This window comes from Amblyomma americanum, chromosome 8 (genome assembly GCF_052857255.1).
Source record: "Amblyomma americanum isolate KBUSLIRL-KWMA chromosome 8, ASM5285725v1, whole genome shotgun sequence".
Taxonomy (NCBI): Eukaryota; Metazoa; Arthropoda; class Arachnida; order Ixodida; family Ixodidae; genus Amblyomma; species Amblyomma americanum.
Window position 1 is genome coordinate 68,960,771 of NC_135504.1, and position 20,187 is coordinate 68,980,957.

The following is a 20,187-nucleotide window of genomic DNA, read 5'->3' on the forward strand; positions in this document are numbered from 1 at the left end:
ACCGGTGATACATGGATACAAGGCTTCCTAGCCTTGTGCTCAGCTTATCCCGTGTGAAATGCTTGGAAAATTGGTATTTGACTTCACCTTGATTAGAAGAAAAATACCTCGTGCCATGGCACTCTTAAGCCACCGGTGCCCTTGAGCCATAAAATTTCATCGTCTTCATACACTTTTATCGGTAATGCAGCCAAAGCTACATAGCCGGAACCCGCCCTTTTTTCCAAAATAGAGGAATATAATCTGCGATTGCATTTAATATTTTGTCTTAACAGCTAGTATACTGATAGCACTTGTTAATCAAAGCGCATTCGTAGCACAACATTAGAGAGGCACGGCCGTAATGATAGACGATCGATGCGGCAAAGTATGCGTTAACATTTGTGCCTTCCCGGACGAAGCAGCCGCAGCCGCAGCCGCTAGCGGATTCAGACCCTTCGAGTAGGTGGACTGATCCAGTCCATCAATCACCGTGGGACGAGCAGTACAACTGCTGCGCCATCCCGATCCAGTCCAGCTCTCATAGTAGAACACGTTGAACCGCTTTTCCATTCTCTTTCATCCGCCAACCTTGCCTTCCATTCCCTTTTATTCTTTCCTCTCCCACTTACTTTTTTCCCTGAAAGTGTAGAGGGGATTCACCTCTCTCCACTTTGCTACCTGCCAGCCGAGGCTTCAGAAGGACGGACGAACGAACGGGCACAGTTTTCATACGGGAGGTTGTAATGCTTACACTATAATACAGCCCTTTGGTGCAATGAATTGTTTACAGACATCCTATTGCCTCTTTATGGTGACTCAGTGGCTAGGCGCTGGGCTGCGTAGCTTGAAAACACGGGTTGGATCCTGGGTACGGAGACCACGGTTCAGTGAAGTTAGAACGCAAGGCGTCCGCAAACTCAACTCTGTAGCCGCACGTTAAAGAACATCAGGGGATACCAATTTATCCGTAGACCTCCAGTACGTCGCCCCTCATGGCACATGTTACTTCGGAACGTTAAGACCGTTATATCGCACTATATTGTATAACAGGCATCTTCGACTACAAGTAGCACCCATAGATGGCACCACTTACACTAGCCACGGTGACCAGAAATCGCGCAGCAAGCAACGTGACAGGCGGATCTCGTATGGCCAAGATAATGGCGGTGGGGCACTGCTATAGTCGCTTCGCCACTGCAGCCTTCTCTTCATTGCCAAGAGAGGTTGTTGCATAGTATCGTGCTTAGTTGAGCTTTGGAACAGTCCAGTAAACGGCGCGGCGTGATTAGAAGACTCTGGTAGAATCCGTCAGCCTCCTTGGTTGTAGCTGGCTGCTGCACATCATTTTGCATCAGTCTCAACATCATAGTCAACCTGACTACTCTTCCTGCAGGCTAAAGGCCTCTCACGCAGCTCTCTAATTGTTCCCTGCTCCAGCTGCGGCCACTCTATCCCCGCGAGCTTATAAATCTCATCCTCCCCCTAACTTTCTGCTGCCCCTACTAGGCTTACCTTCTAAACAGGTTTGCAAATCGGCTTATTCCTGCCTAATCCTGCCCGCAAAGAAAGTTATGGAAGCGACAAACCGTGCACGAAACCTCCTCGAAGGAAGAAGGAACGCAGGGTAGTTGGGGGAACGCCGAACTTGTGACATCATCGTGGCGTTTACGCTTGCGTCGAGTGCATTTTAGAGCGTTCGATCTGATAATCCTCTGTATGTTACTCTGCGGCCTTTGCAAATTTTCCCTTGCTTCTAAAAGAAGCAGGTTCTAGCAAAACTTGTAGTGCTTTAAAAAGATGACAACCCCATTGTATTTCGCAGGTTGAATATGGCTCCCCGCAGTTTTATCACAAATTACTGCACTTACAGCCCTTTAGGTCCTGATCATCGTTTAACCCATTCGAGGCATCTTTGTGCTTGTACAGGACAAACACAAATATAGGTTACAAGGTCCTGTACAAACACAAAGACAGGTCAATATCGAAAATCAGTGAAGCAGATTCCAGGTAAGAAAAGTTTTTTATCAGGTAGAAATTTGACGGCTTCGGGGCTATAAACTTACCACTTTCATGGTGCCCGTTTACCAGGCCTTTCCGTAAGTAACAAAGAGGACTGTTCCTGCAGAACAACGATTGTCACCACACGAAGCGTATGCGCTGCTATGAAGAGCCTGCGCGGTACACACAATCTTATTTTTCTCAGTGCCAGTATCCGGGCTCTGGTGGCGGCAAATCTAGCATGAGTCTTTGACATAAAGCGACAGCGGACGTTCTAAGGTTCGAAAAACGACGATTAATGCACGCGCGCGATGAGACGGTGTTTTCGGTTTCTTCTTTATTCGAGCGGCCGGACACTGGACCTACCGCAGTACAGTAACATGAACGCAGGCTTCGCATTCCACTGGAGCCGCTGACGTTACGAAGAGCGGCATGACAACGGGATTTAAAGGCATGACGGCATGAGGCCTCGTAGCGGGCGCCTTAAGGTCACGCGGTCGCCTGTCGCCTGAGCCAAGGTGCCTTTTTACGTGCGCACCTCTATGATCTCACAGCAGGTGGTTACCACGTACCATATAGAGAATCACGATTGGAGACGAATCATCAGAAAGTTTCGAAGGACATGGCTGTTGTATATATACAGTCTTGGTCGAAAATCTTAAGGCCAAAGGCTTTACGCTTCAGCCGCATAACAGAGCCATTACGGCACTATTACAGTTGGAATGACGTTGAAATGCTAGCAGAAGCTTTCTTCTTGCGATATAGAAGCTTCCTGCTTGACATGTGTTTTGATTGACCCTCTGCATGGAGCATTCTAGGAGAATTGATTTCACAGCAGCTGAACGCTGTCGCCTTAAGACTTTTGACCGACTGTACATCTTGTTTTGTACAGTTTTTGTCAAATACCACCTTTGTCCGTAAAGTTTCAAGACTGATTTATTTTCTTCTTTAGAAATGATTCCCCAAAACAAATGTTGGTGCGTATGTGTAGTGCCGTCTTTTCGGGCTAACCTGAGCTATTTATGTTAATTGCTACATCCCGTATGCTGTCAGATGCTCTGGATATTAGTAAAACAACATGCCACCAAATTTTGCGTGAGAACTTAGGAAAACGAAAGCTGAATGCCAGACTTGTGCCGCACTCCCTAACACCACACCAGAAGGACACGCGGACATCAGTGAGCGCTGGTTTGCTCTCTGAGGCAGAGAAGGATGCTACATTCGTCGACAGCATCATTCCGGAGGACTAAACATGGTGTTTTCAATTCGATATTCAAACAAAGAGGCAGAGTGCCGATTGGCGGTCCACAAGCTCTCCGGCGTCGTAAACGGTGCTCCAACAGAAGACCAAAACAAAGATGATGCTGATAGTTTTTTCGATGCCAGAGGTTTCATACACCACGAGTTCGTCCCACAAGGAAGACGGTGAATCAGGAGTTTTATATCTGCGTGCTCCAACACATGCGGGATGCACTGCGACTCTGTCGCCCTGACTTATGGGCATCTGGACAATGGAGCCTTCTCCAAGGTAACACAAGGCCGCACACTGCTCTCAGCGTGACAAAATTTCTCGTCAAGCACAGCATTACTGTACTTCCCCATCCCCAATACTCACCTGAACTCTCCCCATGCGATTTTTTCCTGTTTCTTCGTGTGAAGAGAGCCCTAAAAGGTCTCAGGAAGGGGAGCGCGGAGGCCATTCAAGACGCCACGACAAAGGAGCTGACAGCCCTGCCAAAAGTAGCGTTTTCCAACTGTTCCCAAGACATCAAGAAGCGTTGTAAGCTGTGTATAGACTGCAAGGGAGACTATTTTGAAGGGGTTCTGCACAAATGATGTCAATGTTAAACGCATTTTTATTAATGCACTCAGTCTCGGAACTGTACGGACAAAGGTTGTACATACAGCCCAATGGGTTTGCTTCCAAGCAATGTAACGGGGATCTTAAGTTCATTTCGCAGTCCTAAGCTTGGGAGGGTTGAGGACTTAAGTTCCTAGCGCACTCCTGAGATTAGGGCTCCTGGGAATGGAAGAGGAGCCACGCTGCACAGTTCAGAAGCAGACTCCTTGGGCTGTATACTTTTGACAAGACTGTGCATCTTGGACCTGTGTCCAACCATCGTCACAGGTACCCCACCTGTGAAATTAGCCGAGCAACAGGTTTTTTCTTCTCAACCGTATAACGGAGTCTTTTATGACATCCCTAAAAACCGAAAAAAGTCAAAACGTGACGACAAGGGTTCATCTTACTTTACACAAATTCAGAGCTTAAGGGCTGCCATACAGTGCTTCTCTACGCGTTTAAGAAACAAGCCACCGTTGCCCGGTTGCTTTTGGCAAAGACGTTACATACACTGCTTACTGTGTCATAAAAGCCGCTGTCAGGTCCCGCCAGAGACGTTGTTGTGCTTCATGAGCCAACAGTATCTTCAAAAGCACTACGGCGCCTATTTTTCCAAGTGTGGCTGGTGGCTTCGTTCGCTGATGATTTCTGTTAGCAATGTTTTTTAGGATCCACCCTATTTCTGTACGCGGAAGCAACAGGATCCAGTCGTGAAATTAAAACTAATGGCGTTTTTTCGCTCGCCGTGGAAGAATAAAGGTGGCACCTCTAATACAGGGACTCATGAGCTCAGAGCAGTAAGCGGGGATTGAAACTTCGTGTGTTTCGCTTAAATTCGATGCCGTAGGGCTGTCTAAACGGGCTGCCGAAACTATGTTATCCACTGAGGTGTCACAGAGTAAACCAGAAGTGCCGGTGCATTAATGTTAATATTCTCAGCAGAAAGCAATCGAAGAGTTTTTGCGCAATTGTTCGCTGCGCTCAGGCTCTAATAGAGTTCGCACAAGCCTCAGTGGGGCGCCACACGATAGCGGCAAGTTGAAGAAGTGTAGAATTGACGGATAAAGGGATAAGCTATATGCCAGATCTTCGGGGGTGCCACAAAGCGCCACTACAGCGTGGCTATTGTCCCAACTGCCCTGAATACTTCCGCCAAACACTATATGCACAGACGCCCGTAGTAAGGTGTTGCTTTTTATTTACATATAGTCAACCTGGAACTTAAGCAGCTCGTCTGAACAGTCGGATACAGAAGTAACTCGAATGGAACTCAACAGGTTCGGCACTCAGCTCTATTTTCACTGCCCTGTAAGAAAATCACGGGAAATTTTCGCAGTAGGTAAATCCTATCCAGCGTATACTCCGTCTGGAATGTTGATGCATAACCGATAATGCCTCTAAACTAATAAAACAGAGAGTTCCTAGTCGTCTTCTTCACTCCAGAAAGAGAATGCAGCGCTGTTTTTCATAGTTCTTGAAATCTTTCACCATACGTCCATCAATCAATCAACAAATTAATCAATCAATCAATCAATCAATCAATCAATCAATCATTCACTCAACCAACCAATCAATCAAATGTTTTAGACGTTCACAGCAGAGTATCAGTAACATTCTCTTTATGAGGAGGTATGTCTTGAGAGACAGCCCATTTCAACTCGATAGTTTTGTACCGCCAAACTAATGGCATGAAGAACAGCGCCATTCAATGTTAACGTTAAGTGCTTAGGCTTTAGTTGTGGTAAACCGTGCGTGGGCTATAGCATCTATACACAGCTATAGCATCAACAAGTCGCGTCATTTTCGAGTAATGTCTCGTCCCGTTTTATGCGACCCTTGCCCCTTCAGAACAGGTGTGTATCAAAATCGGGTAAAAGCCGATTTCTACACAAAAGGCGCCTTATATAGAACGCTATTTTCCTGCGTACAAAACAAAAAGCGCTGCGAAAAATTAGCTAACGCTGTATGCTTTTTCGGAAGGCGTGCTTTCCTTTCACTGAAATCTATGGACTTCCTAACTGCCGTCATTCATGGCGTGCGTTACCTGAGGATTAGTTCGAAAAATGCTTCCACTTGCGTGAGAGCAAAACACGGGTATTGACCAGTCGTTTAATGGCATCTTTTTATCAAAACCCACCAAAATGACCCCGTTTTCCTCCAAAGCTCTTATGCGGTTCAAATCGCCGATGTTCAATAAAATTTTTAGCAGCGTACGGAAGCAATTTGCTTGTACGCGCTAGTGCTGGGCTGCATGACGCACGAGACATGTAACAATTGAAATGTCTGTGAATAAAAGAAATATGAAGGGGGAAAATTCTGCGCGTAATGTGGTATTTACACCTGGTTTCTCATAATGATAGGGAAAAATACAACAATTCAGGCCCTGAACAAAACGGAGCGCTGATACTAACTTGCCTTTTATTGCGAAAAATAAAAAGAAAAAAAAATTACGGAAACTTTTGCCCAAAAATCTATTTGTTTCATAATTACAACTAAAAAATACCACCCAACCATTTCTCCCCGAAATGCGAAGAAAGTAAAATCCGGAAGCAAGGGGTCCCAGGTTTTAATGAAGGCCAGAATTTGGGGTAACGTGGGTGTCGCTTTTCCTCACACAATAGTGTATCAGAAAATCAGCAATTCATATTCGCCATTTCAAGGCACTAATTTTGTATGACTAATTTATTCTATGGCTCACTTCATATATTTATAGCGTGTCGGTCGCATGTTGACCAGCCATACGCATCCCGTCGCACAACCTCTGAATATCGCCCTCTGTGTTGACACTCGCAGTGACCCGCATCCAGTGAAGAGAGAGCAATCCCAGTGGCGTCCACACAGGATGCCAAAGCGCGACAAGTCGCGTCCAGACCTGATGTCAGAGACATACCGGCCACGTCCATTGAGGCTACCACCAGAATACAAGTCGCCTTCAGAAATGACGTCGCAGCCAGACCATCCACGTCCACTGATGGCACCACCGGAATATAAGTCGCCCCCAGACATGACGTCACAGCCAGACCAGTCGCATCCATTGAGGGTACCACCGGAGCTTAAGTGGCGTCCATACAGGATGTCACAGCCAGATGAGTGGGGTGAGTGGGGTTCTAACGGTATTGCAGCAACGCACGCTTCAAAGCCAGGACTTCCTCTTGCAATACCGCCGCAAGACAACGAGCACAACAATATGCATCTCTATAACCGTCGACCCTGGGTACTACCGCATGGGAAACCGCCTCGGAGAAAGTCAACAAAGAACTCTGACGACTCCACGCCGCGTCCTTACTTAGATTATTCTGGCCCCAATTCTTCAGGACCACGGTCAAAGTATCCCCATCGTGGCGTTCCGGCATCGGTAATGGAACCGGATAATGACGCTATGATGAACCGCGAAGACAACGCTATGAATGGAAACACAATGCACGGCTACCACCCATCGATGCACCTTCCTCAGGCTATACCGGCGTCAGCAGTGCACCGTGATGAACCGCCCATAGCTGAAAAGCAACATCACCCGCCGATGCATGCTCATCACCCCGTCCCGGCCTCAGCAGTGCACCGAGATGGAGAGCATATGGCAAAAGAGCAACGTCACCCGTCGATGCACGCTCATCACCCAGTCCCAGCCTCGGCAGTGCACCGAGATCGAGAGCATACGGCAGAAATGCAACGTCACCCGTCGATGCATGCTCATCACCCCGTCCCGGCCTCAGCAGTGCACCGAGATGGAGAGCATACGGCGGAAATGCAACGTCACCCGTCGATGCACGCTCATCACCCAGTCCCGGCCTCGGCAGTGCACCGAGATGGAGAGCATACGGCAGAAAGACAACGTCACCCGTCAATGCATGCTCATCACCCAGTCCCGGCCTCGGCAGTGCACCGAGATGGAGAGCATACGGCGGAAATGCAACGTCACCCGTCAATGCACGCTCATCACCCAGTCCCGGCCTCAGCAGTGCACCGAGATGGAGAGCATACGGCGGAAATGCAACGTCACCCGTCGATGCACGCTCATCACCCCGTCCCGGCCTCAACAGTGCACCGAGATGGAGAGCATATGGCAAAAAAGCAACGTCACCCGTCGATGCACGCTCATCACTCAGTCCCGGCCTCGGCAGTGTACCGTGATGAAGACTTCATGGCTGAAGAGCACCGTCCTAGGCAGCCTCACAAGAAACGACACCACGGTGGAAAACCGCCAAAATCCGTCCATCGGCCCGTCCCGGCATCGGCAATGGAGCCTGATGAAGAAGGTCACGACCACCCAGCAACAGATGTCAACAGAGAATCGTCAGGGAGCAGTCATCATGGCGGTCCGGCCGCGGCGGCGGATCCCGGTAAAGGCAGTACGATGGGCTCGAAGCCCAACGCCGTATACGCTAAAACCGTGCGGCGCGACAACCGTGCAGCGCCGACGCACAATAACGGCATGCACGACAGCAAGCCTCACGCTATCAGCCACGCCTCTAATGACGAGCATAGCATGAAAGATACCTCCCTGATAAAGTGAAGGCACCCAAGCTCACAACGCATTCGGGGTCTGGAAAGTCAGTGAAGCGTGGAGGTGAAGGCTCTTGCGCGCCTTTTTTGCTTCGCGCACATGCAGCAGCCAAGGTGGTTCGGCAGCACGCTTGCTGTGGCGATTACATTCTCGGATGTAACCGCCGTGCTTTTGTTGTTGTTGCTCTTGCCTTAGTGCTTTTGGGCGCGCCCCTGCCATTCCTTCTCCTCCTCTTCTTCCTAGACCTGAATAAACTACTTGCGTTCCCGGCTCCTGGAAATTCGATCACGTATCAGCGTTCTTTTCTTACACCTTTACCCTCCCTAGCTTTTTTACTTTGTGCAGACCTTTGTTTTCATCTTTGTTCATTCTTTATAGAGGGCGACAAAGCATATAGATGAAGCTCTCCATTTGCGCTGTACGAAGCCCACTTGTTGAACTCTTCCTCTTAAAACACAACTAGCAGCCTGCAGTCGCCGCCTTCGTCATTAAAGTCCAATGTAGGACAAATGGTAGCCATATTTGTTTATAAACTTCTACTTACCCCTCTGCTGCGCCAGCCCCGGTCATTCTCTCTGTGCAGAGATGCCTATTTTATATCCATATTGCTCCCTCTACTGCTTTAGTCTGGGTTTCTGTTCTGTTATCCTAATGAGCTCTGTTATCTTAATGGAAAATGGCTCTGTTTGTCGCCTCATATCCCCCCCCCCTTAAGCCCATTCCCCACTTATATAATTTCCACTAGAACGTCAATCAGTTCTGTAGTTCTGTTTTTTATTTTAATCCATTTTGCTTATTTTATGTGTCTTGATGACACGGCTTGCACAGAAGCTTGCGCTGTCCTAAGTTTAATTTCAAGGCATATCGGTAAGCTCACATCCGCAGACTTACAGTTCATATGAAACGCATTGCACCGTGTTGAATCTTCCGGTAATTTTGTTGAATCGCTGGGATCCCCCGTGATTACAGGTCTACACAGATGATCGCCCACATAATTACGCTATCTCACTGTCAGTTGTAATGTAATCGTCCCTTCTCAGACTGTGAAATGTTAATTTTCCCTCACATTCTTTGTAAGTCTGCCGTTCTTCACTGTGGCTTCAACGCACAACATTTTTAAGTAAACTTAGCATATCATGCGCTGTAACCCCTCGCTTAGCTTACTGCGGTATTATCGTCAGTAAATCGTTAGTTATTATAGGAAACCTCCATTAACTCGAACTTTACCCTCCCCACCGGCACACTATAAATCTTGCAAACACGCAGTCAAGATACCGGGGCTTAAAACCAAATAAAGCTAGCCAGAACGACAGATTACCAATCGAATCTAAAGAGTTCCTAAAAGAGGCCAAGTGTTATTTCATAAAGGGCGCAAAAATCTTGGCTAAAGAGCTGGAGTTTGCTAACGCGCCTAGATTTGCTGTCTCATTTGCAGAGTTTCAACCCAACGGAATATCTCGTCGATCTCGCATACTACTTGTCCAAGTTCACGTAACTTCGGGAAGCAAGATTTAGTTTTATTCTTCAGTTAACAGCCTGAGCAAATTCGTGCGCCATATTTTACGTTTTCTACCAAAAAGCGCTCACATCGATGGAGAGAATGACACCTCAATGTACGTATTCGAAATAATAAACATCAGTCTCTTTGGGAAACGTTGGCGTCAGAGAGTCGAAGCGCGCCCGGTCTTTCTTTAAGATCGAAAAAGAGGAGGAAAGGGCCTTCAACACAACCAGGTGTCTGTAGCCTTTTTTTTTTCTGGGAAAGCTCAGCATACCTGGAGGCAAGGGATCAGTGAGGAGAATGTAAAAAAGCATTGACAGGGGGAACAAAGTATGCATGCACGCTGTTTTCTGGTTCAACGGCTGCACCGGGGGTGTGAGGTGGATAACTTCGAACGTTTAGGTTTGACAAGAGCCTCCAGAGCAAGAGCGGACAGTATGGGTGTCACACGTTAATTAAATACTGTTTCAATGACCCAAGCTGGTGCTACTGTATTAGAGAAATCGATTCGACGTAACATCTTCTATAAAATTTGCTCAGGTAAGTGTCTCGACTGGGCATTAGGGTACGCGCCTCTAAGTACGAGAACGTGTGCTTGCAGTGGAACAAAGTTTCAGAAAGACTGAATTAACAATTTTATGAAGCATAAGAGGCTGCTTCCAAGAGAAGGCTACCTAAATAGAAAGCACAAAGTTATTTTTTGAGAAAACGCCGTTTTGTTTACACACTGTTAATTGGCTAATATTGCTAAGAGGCATATAACCTACCACGGGAGAGGCTACTACCTCGCTGCTCCATTGAAAACATCAATCAGGAATAAAACACCGAGAAAGTGCCACACACCGGGGACACAGGTGACAGTCATATGAACGTCAAAGCTTCCAGTACGTGACAGCAGGAACGCAGGAACTTAACGCATCCACACAACACGAAATGTAATGCAGAGTGACGACTCGTAAAACTGAAATATATGTTATCGCGGGGCTTCGACTAAGTCATTTTACAGGATGAAGACAGTGCATACTGCATTCAGTGCAAACCTCAAACTCAATGTACGCACAAACTTCGAGGAGAAAAAATATAAAGGTTACGCTTGAAAAAGTAATGACAGCATAGCTGCCACTATGCTGTAAATTGTGCCATATGCACTTCTTCGACTGCAGTGTAAAGCTGTACCTTCCATGCGCTGAAAACAGACATGGGCTGGATTTGTATATGTTCATTTCGACGTAAGGTCAGTCGTCACGAAACCAACAGGACATGAAGAAGCAATCAACCAATGACAGGCACGGGAGGGCCGATTAGGGCACCGCCGCTTGCTACCCCACAGCCAGCGTATGAAGAGTGGGTGAGACACACAGGGTAATCCCCAATTGTTTGCACGATCACTGCACAATTTTTCTAGAGACGGAATTAGTGCAGGTAAATATCTTCATGCGAGTTAATGGCGCTTCCTTATGTCGTTTGCGGGGAGCGGCGCCGTACTGCGCGTGCGGCAAGGGCATGGGGCACGTTTAGGCATGTAAATGGCGTCTCAATCTCGCGTTTTTGTCACCATCAACATGACGTCGTCAGACGTGGCGATTGTCACAGGCACCAGCGATCAACGTGAAAAAAATGAATGGAAAGTTACAAAATACAGTCCCTGACTTTGTTGCACCTGTCTGTCTACAGTACGTAATAAAACAAATTCATAACAGTGCAATGAAAGCCGGCGCAACGAACCGCAGGCCGGTAAGGAACGCCGTCATGTCCATGAGTACACAGCATACTCCTGCGAGATAGCTTACCAGACGGGTACAAGCCCACAGCAGCCTTAATGGTAGAGGCCATAGTGTTTATTCATTTATTTCAAAATACTCTAAATCCCTAAAGAGAACAATAGTGGGGTACAAAAACAAAATGGCACACTATGTTTACATTGAACGATCACGTAAAGAACCATATCAGAGGAGCCAAGGCGGCACTCTCGACGGCTGAAATCACTGCAAGTCAAAGCCAAGGATGGGCACAAAGGATAAGAAAGAGATACAAAACCCTGAGCTGTAACGGAGATACACAGGCAGGCGGGTACGCACGTTGCACAAAAGACTCACTGAATCTGAGAAAGAAAAGAATATTATAGGCAGGTCCCATGAAATGCTGAAAACCGGCCTTTCCGGAACGTTGTTCTCCAATGGGCAGTTCTTGCACCGGCCTCACTCATTTTAACCCTGCAGATTTGCGTCTTCTTAAGGAGACTCCCTGCTGGTTACCGCTATATTAGCTTCCGCTGGATACGCTCTCTGCAATGCCGTCCGATGGTGAGCTGCATCTATTCCTGATTACATGTCCCACATCAGTCCATCTTCCATTCCGCTAGGATATCATCAACTCTAGTTCTGCACGCGGCCCTCTTTCGGCCCCTTAGAGGGACACTGAAGGTAAGCAGAAGTTGACTCTACTCTTAGCTTAGCCCGCCGTAATGATGGAAGCTTCTTTTATTGGAACAGCATTCTCTGTAATGTAGAAATGTATAAGGATGGAATGCATGTATAACCTCCAGACCTCCAGAGCCAGTATTGACATGAAAATGGCGATGGCATCCAGATAGTGTTTTGTATCACATCTAAGAGGTCAGGCAAAACCATCGGGGATTTCTAGACTTGCTTTTCTTGTCGCCACAAAAATAAATCGAGTCGCGGCAGAAGAATGTTTCAATTTTTAATGCAATTTTCCGTGCTAAGAAACGTCTTTCGGCCCCCGTACACTGCCAGAAGGATTCATGCATTCGAATTTTTCTTAGAACAAAAACTAGATGGGGTTCTTTCCAGTGTCCCTGTAATGTTATCGATTATTTTTCAAGGGGAAAGCCTTATATGACCCTCTAGTGACGAAACCTGGAGTAGCTGCCGGCGTCCTGGCAAAGCGCTCCAAAAAACCCCCACTGACGTCATCAGCAAAGAAAAAGTTACTTCCGAAGGTGCCCGGAATTTAACCAAATAACTCCAGAATGTGAGACGAGCACGCAATTTATAGGTCCAGAAATTGCTTTTATTGTACCTGTTATTTTATTGCACTGCAATTATGCTCTAGTTATATGAACGGCTATATATCGGGTCTACTGGAAAAGCAATTTTGAGAGCTCGTACTAACTTGGTCTACCGAGATTGTTTCCCTTGCAGCTTCTGTGCTTGGGCACAGCAATAGAAATGTGCACTCTGCTTTCAATATCTTTCTTTTATAAAAAAATATCCTATTCTGAAATGTTTCTGGATTTCTACTTCCTTCTACTGATGTACATAATTCAACCGTAATGAAAACGTATATTTCGCACTTGAACCCCTCATTTCATATTCTGTTAACTATCTTACGGGTGCTCGTTCCTCTTAACTGGAATCTGCAGACATTCACTAAAATGTTTTTCTGTGAAAAACGCTTGCGAGAACAGCCAATCACCGTCGGTGTTTTGGCCAGTTCGCAGGAGTGGATATGCGCCATTTTTCCCCCGAGGACAACAGTAACTACATCCAGATGATCCGCTTCAATTCGTATGTTTCAAGAGAGCTTCTTTTTGGGGCTGGTTGGTAGTTGATCATCGTACATTAAAGGCGCCAAAACAATACACACACACACACACACACACACACACACACACACACACACACACACACACACACACACACACACACACACACACACACACACACACACACACACACACACACACACACACACACACACACACACACACACACACACACACACACACGCACGAGAGAAGAGAACAGGACAGAGCGCCAAAGGCGATTTATTTGTAAAATTGGAACGAACTTAAAACAACAATACTGACTATCTGCTTGCATTAGCGTATGAACAACATGTGCTCCTGTAAAACCAGGAAAAAAAAGATTAGATGTACCGACCATTCCATGTTAACACTTAGAATTGATCTACACCTTACAGAAAGTACAACAGATAAAGATTATGGGGAGGAAGCCTAGAAGAACAAGAATAATCGCAGATGTGCAGTGCTAGCGGATCTCAAGTCGGAAACATGTATTCGTTTTGAACAGGGAAACAAGAACATGCACAATGAACGACAGGCTTGCCAAAGAGCTACTGAGTGTGCAGCAGACTGACAAGGTAGAATTCGTAAACAAAACATTTTACTAAGCTTTCGAATAAAATTAAGGACATTATTAGGAGAAGCAAGGAAGCGCTCAAAGTCCCGCAAATTATCTCGAGCATCGGGGCTGGTTTACAACTAGAAAAACTGGTAAAATTAATAATTGAGCAATCGTTGTAAGAGTAAAATATTCGATATTCGACTCGATAGTGAAGTTCTATAATCCCCAGCTCTTACTGTTTTTTATAACCGAATTACGTTTCGGAAATGTTTATTAGTTTGGTTTTGGTTTGCGGCACCAAATTCGGAAACAACGGGCCAATGTTGGACAGGAGATTGTCTAACGATGCTAATAATTCGTATCAAGGTCTGTCCTACATTGGCAAGCGTTACATTTTCGTAAAGTGTCCTGGGCCAAGAATGTTTTGAAAACAGCTTTCAAGCACTGGCATCCAGATTTCGATCATTGGCATCCAGCTTTCGAAAATCAGCTATAATTCTTCGAGTATCGGCACATGCCTGCCAATACTGAACAGCGAACTCTTCAAATTACAAATGGTGAACTGGCGGTTCCAGCTTATTGCGAATGCGTTAGGATGTTCTCCCCGTCAATAGTATACAGGCCTGCAGCGTGCCTCGTTATGCACCCTCAGCGACCGCAGTCTCTCGAAAGAGGAATAACATCGCGCCCTCAGCTCTCCCAAGCTTTATACTGCAAGATATGCTAGGAGGCCCCGCTAAACAATTTAGAAGCGAACCTCTTGGACGGCATACTTTTGACGAGGGCTGTACGTGCAGTCAAAAATATGGGTAAGGAAGAGGCACCACTGGAGATGACCGGACACTACGCTCTGTCCGTAAGGTAGTCCTGGCCGGCAGGGTCATCGCTGGCCAGCATATTTTCGCATGCCGGTTTGGGTGTGAGGTCTCGGAGCATTGTTTCTAGCACGTCCATGTTATTTGTGCTAGGGTTGTGTTTACTGCCCTACCATAGACATCTTTCTTAGAAATTGGATGGAGGCATTTTGTTGAATATGTGCCGGCGGGGTACGTGTTCGTCTGTGATATCCGTGTGGAGGAAGTAGTGAGGAGAAATCCCTCTAGGGCAGCGCATTATCCTGTTGCAGTTGCCCATGGCATCTGTGAATGCGAGACACAGAAAAACAAGAACAGTGGAAGGAAATATTATAAATGGGCTGGGAGGGGTGTAAAAGCTCTACGATTGGGTGCTGTGAGCGCGTTCTCTCAGTGCAGCTAGTTTATCTTGATTTCAACGAAAGCAGAAGCAGCCCCTATTGCGAGTCATGAAAAAATGTACGCTTTTAAAGCTTTCGTGGGCCACCCTTCTTTCAGTTGTAAACGAACAATTTCTGCCATATCCATTTCTCAATTAAGGTTTTTTCGCTAGTTTTCCAAATCGAAACACGCCAGGCTATTTAAATTTACACCCCTGCAACATATGCTCTGTTTTCATTCCTTGCACGCGACATTCGTTTTGTGTGCGCTCAGCTTCTACCTTCATGAAAACATCCTCTATCTTCACAGTGCCTTTAAAGCAAGCGCCAAAAACATCCGAAACGGATGCCTGTAAACAAAAGCAAATAAAAGCAGATGGTGCTTCTCCTGACAGCGATCGTGACAAAAAAATGAATAAGCAACAACGCTGAGTCAACTCTTGCCGAACTTTCGTATGGTTTCACAATAACATGAAACCTAAAGAAGAAATACTTTCTCGTCCACTATACGGCAGCCTTGCCTGCCGGTTCTCTGCGCCACTCGGTTTAACTCCTCACTTGCACCAATTGCACTCGTACGGTTCAAAATGTTTGTAATCAATCCCGCCGTTGACTTTGGTGAAAGGTTCTGCCTCGGCTTCCGCGGTGGCCGGAGCAGCAAGGAGAGCTATAGGTAAGAGAACTGTCAGGATTCGTGCCCCATTCACACCTGCTGGATGGATGGAAAGTAAGGCAGAGCAATTTATGCACTTGAAGAGATGTTCAGGTTAGCTGCCAAGTTATTCCCCTGTTGTACTTTCTGGCGATTTTCAAAGAACCTTCGGGATGCTAGATATCACCCGGGTCACAGCAATCATAAATTTCTGCAGGGGACACATGGGACTCACTTGCTCCTGTGTATCGTGCCTTGTGTCTTTGTGTGTGTCTCGCAGAGGTATTCCTGGAGGTGTCCCTCACATGCATTCGCAACACGAGGAGAGCAGCAAGAGGTATTTTATTTTGGTCATAGATGAAGTCTTTTGGATATGTGCTATTCCGCGTTTGGAAGAAGACATGATATAGGATCTTGAAAGAAGTAACGCTTGCAAGAAACGCCTGAATTCAAGCATTCCGAGAGCATTAAGCACAGTACGTGAACGATGGACATGTCATGTCGACTGGAATGCCGCACGTAGAAACAAATACAGGTTGCAGAACATTTTTTAGATTGGCACAGAAAGCCCATTACGCGCCAGGTAGTGGCGCTGCAGCGCTCGACGACAATTGGTTATTATTCAAACAAGTCCGTGGACGCGAAGCCCACTTATTAGCAGGCAATGCTGTGAAAAGGCAAATCGCCATTCTTGAAGATAAACTCATTACTTGGCTTTTTCAGTAGCCTTGTCTCAACACGAACATCTGCCGACGTGTTCTGGATGTTGCGAAACCTTGAATTCAAGCTTAAATTGGTTGCAGCTGCAAGGGTTGTATTTCACGCATCGCTTAAGGTCACTATAGGATTAATCTAATTCGCAGGTCCGGAGCGCACCCTCCACTGCACTACAGAGTGCCAGAATCTGGCGGGGAGAACTCCCGAAGATTTTCCGTTTGGAGGACTCGCTCTTTGGCTATATAACCAAGCGGGGGCGTCCGCTCTGCTGAAGGAAATGTGACTAACAGATTTCTAGTCAAACGCCATACTTTCACCAGACCAATGCGCATCGCTCCGCTGATTGTCGTTCGCAGAAATTACATGCTTCAGCCCCATCTGCGTTTAGCAAAGCCTTGGTCCCAAAAGAGAAAAAACGATCACCCAAACTGCTGTGAATCTGAGACTGGAATTGGTCATTCGACCAACTCCCTGAGCTGATACCGCCTTGTGTACTCTCGTTGTCCATGTGATTGTCTGTACATGTTTTCATTTCATGTTCCACTATTCACCAGTACATGGCTACCGTGTGAGACTAGAGAATATTGCGTTTTGTTACTCGAACATATGCATGCTGGGCCACTTCGCTTAAACTGTATTATCTGAAAGTGACTTAAAGGCAGAAAATCATTAGATTTCGCGTCTCTTAAGCCATAACAAGGGTGGACAGCCAAAGGAGTGTTTAGTGAATGAGCCTTGGGGAACGCAAAGTGTTGGAGACGATTAGTTTATTTGCAAGCATTTAGGGTTTGTAAATGAAAATAATTATTTCGATTTTATTTTGTTTCAAATGTTATGAATAAAATCGCTCAAGAATAGTCCTCCTCGCAGCGAAACTAACTGCCATACTATCGTCTTCCTCAGAGGAGCCTTTGGATCATACTAGCAGAGTAAACTAGTAAAGTATTTGTTCACATCCAGGTATCGAATTATTATCTATTAATATCCTAGTCCGGTGCTCCCCTCGCTATATATGGCAAGCACAACTATCTTGCCGTGCGTAAAAATTGAGCAGGAGGTACGCGTGAGACAGCGCCCTGTGGAATTGTAGCGAGCGAATGATAGACATTAACTTTCACCTTGAGGCAGGCTTCAAAGCATAACCGCACATCTAGCAACGAAGCACAAACGAAGCATATGCGGTCGTAAAATATGATGAAAGACAAAGGAAGGCTGTAAGTAAATGCGCTATTCCCAGGAACACAAATGGCTGGAACCGGCCAGCCTAATTGCTGAGCTGGCCTAAACTCTAATCCACATCTGCACTTTCGGGAATCGGTAGATGCGAAGGCTCATACGTGAAAATAAAGGCAACCACTTCTCCGATGGCCAGCCTGGCTTTAACATAAAATAAAAGATCGAACGGAGCATCGGCCTCGAGTAATGTGCATTTTACGAGACCAGGTTTGATATATAACGTTGCAGCATTGCATTTTCATCAGCTATGCACATATATGACATACAGGACAATGCATGCCTTTCAGTCGCTGCGGTTAAGGCCCCAGAAATTTAAGCATGCACGGCTTCGGCTACGACGAAGAACGTGCAAAGCTTTTTGCTGCATTAGCCGGGTTTCTGTGTTTTAAAAAATCGAGAGTTTTAACGAAGTTTAACCTAACAGGGCATGCTAAGCCTTTTGACACAGATTGAAGTTGGTGAAGACGACGAGGTGCAATGCACAGCACGAGAGTTTATTGCAGTTTAACGCCAGACGTGATCGGCTCTCGTATAGTGGCCTGCGAAGATGATCTGTTCGCGCGGTCAATGGTTTGAAACACATCCGCGGCAGTATTTATTTTAGTTCTTCTGTTTGTCCAAGTCAATCTCAAGATCTTGCAAACCACAAGATTATTGTGTTTGTTTCACCTTGTTGGGTAATGTTTCAGCACTAAAAGGGAGCGGATATCTGATCCTTTTGCACAGTGTTTGATGAGCACACCTAACAGACACGCAGTGTTCTATGCAGCCAGGCTTTAGAAATATGGTGTGTCTGTGGAAGAGGGGCGAATAGGAACGTGAGAATAACCCGAATGTTCGCCAAGAAAGAGAACCGAACCGAACAAGTATTTTTTGTTTTCTTTGAAAGAAACCGAATAACGCACTTTTAGAGCAACTGTTCCAAACCACTTCGCAACATATTTGAGCCCCAGCCTTTGTGCAGCACAGAATACATTTATTTTTTTTTGCAGACAAAATGCTGACACATCTACCCCTGAGAGCTGCGTTAGGCATTCGAAAATTTCACCCAGTTTACGAGCTAACGATAAGGAGTAAAGAGTGACGTCATAGGAGCAATCTAAGCACTGCCCTAATGCACATTTCGCAATCCTATATCATTTAGGAGCAGAACGATGAGAAACACTCTCTTTATTAGCCGCTCTCTTACATCTTTTTTGCTAAAAATCTTAAAGGAATTGCCTAACTGCTCGACCTAAAGAGCACTACGTGAGATCAGTTTTTTATCATGAAACTCTTGTATGCGAAAAGTAGGTGCAAAGACTGAGACACGTGGTACCTTCCGAGTAATTGAGTGTCTCCTATAGAAGCTACAAGGTATAACCTGAATAAAATGGGCCAGTTGTTTCAACATCCGCAGTGTGGTTGCTGCGGGCGACGTAAATAAGCACACAAAGGTGGTCTTGGGGCAGCACAGATGTGATGAAATGAAAACGAAATATCAGATAGCTCTCTCACGTTGCTCGCCACCAGATGAGCGCCGCTTACGGGTTACGGAGTTTAAGGTACCTTTCGAGAATTTATCGGGCTAATACTTGTTTCAATACTCACCCTCTGATTGTATATCGAACCGCGTTCTTTTTGCGTTGTGCTTTGTGCGCAGCGGCGTACTAGCAGCGCTTATTTATTGCTCCTGCCGCTTCGTGCTAGCAGCGGAGCCTTGATCCTCGCCCGTCCCCGTGACCGGATCAAGTGTGTGCGTAGTGAGAGGACCGCGCAAATCATTGTCTGCTTTGTGAATTTCGAGCGTTCTCTTCACCTCTTAGTAGAATTTTATCTATAGACAGTCTTTAGACCATGAACAGATGAAATGAAATCTCTACAGGAAGGCAATAGAGGCTATAAAGTCTATAGGCTTTCTATAGAGCAATTTTATTAGGGATGGGCGAGTCATCCTCCTCTGCCTGGAGGTCAGTACGCCGAGCGGAGGCCCAATGCACGTGTGTTGGCGGCTGGTCGGGGCTTTTGGCTCGCGCGAAGCTTGCCTTAGAAATGACATACTGGTAGAGCACATGTCCTATTGTCCTCTGAGGCGAAGAACTTACGGTCCATTGAATACGCACACCGTTTCTCTTGTGCACGTATAAAATAATATCCGTCGTGAATGAGAGAATATGCGGTCGACGAACAAGAATAAAACATAAATATCACATATAACAGCGTAATATTTGTAAGTAATCCAGGGTCCTTCACATTTACTTTCAGCTAGAAACTGAGCTTTTACGTTGGCAGCAAAACTTTGCTAGTCAAACCAACGCTATAATGACGAAAGTGTTGGCTAAATGCGAGCTTCATAACGCAAGTAAGACGGCAGTGTGAAGCCGCGAGATGATTGGTGGAGAATGGCGTTCAGGAATGAAATCCCACTGCTC

General features: G+C 46.2%; 1 protein-coding gene across 1 annotated transcript in view; it reads left to right on the forward strand.

Moving 5' to 3' along the window:
- Window positions 1–8,612, forward strand: part of LOC144101866 (uncharacterized) — a 38,523-nt gene extending 29,911 nt beyond the window's left edge. Inside the window, exon 8 of the mRNA XM_077635088.1 lies at window positions 6,617–8,612. Within this exon, the coding sequence (XP_077491214.1) occupies window positions 6,617–8,336 (1,720 nt within the window). The 3' untranslated portion in view covers window positions 8,337–8,612. The remainder of the gene's footprint in view (window positions 1–6,616) is intronic.
- Window positions 8,613–20,187: the final 11,575 nt, after the last annotated feature.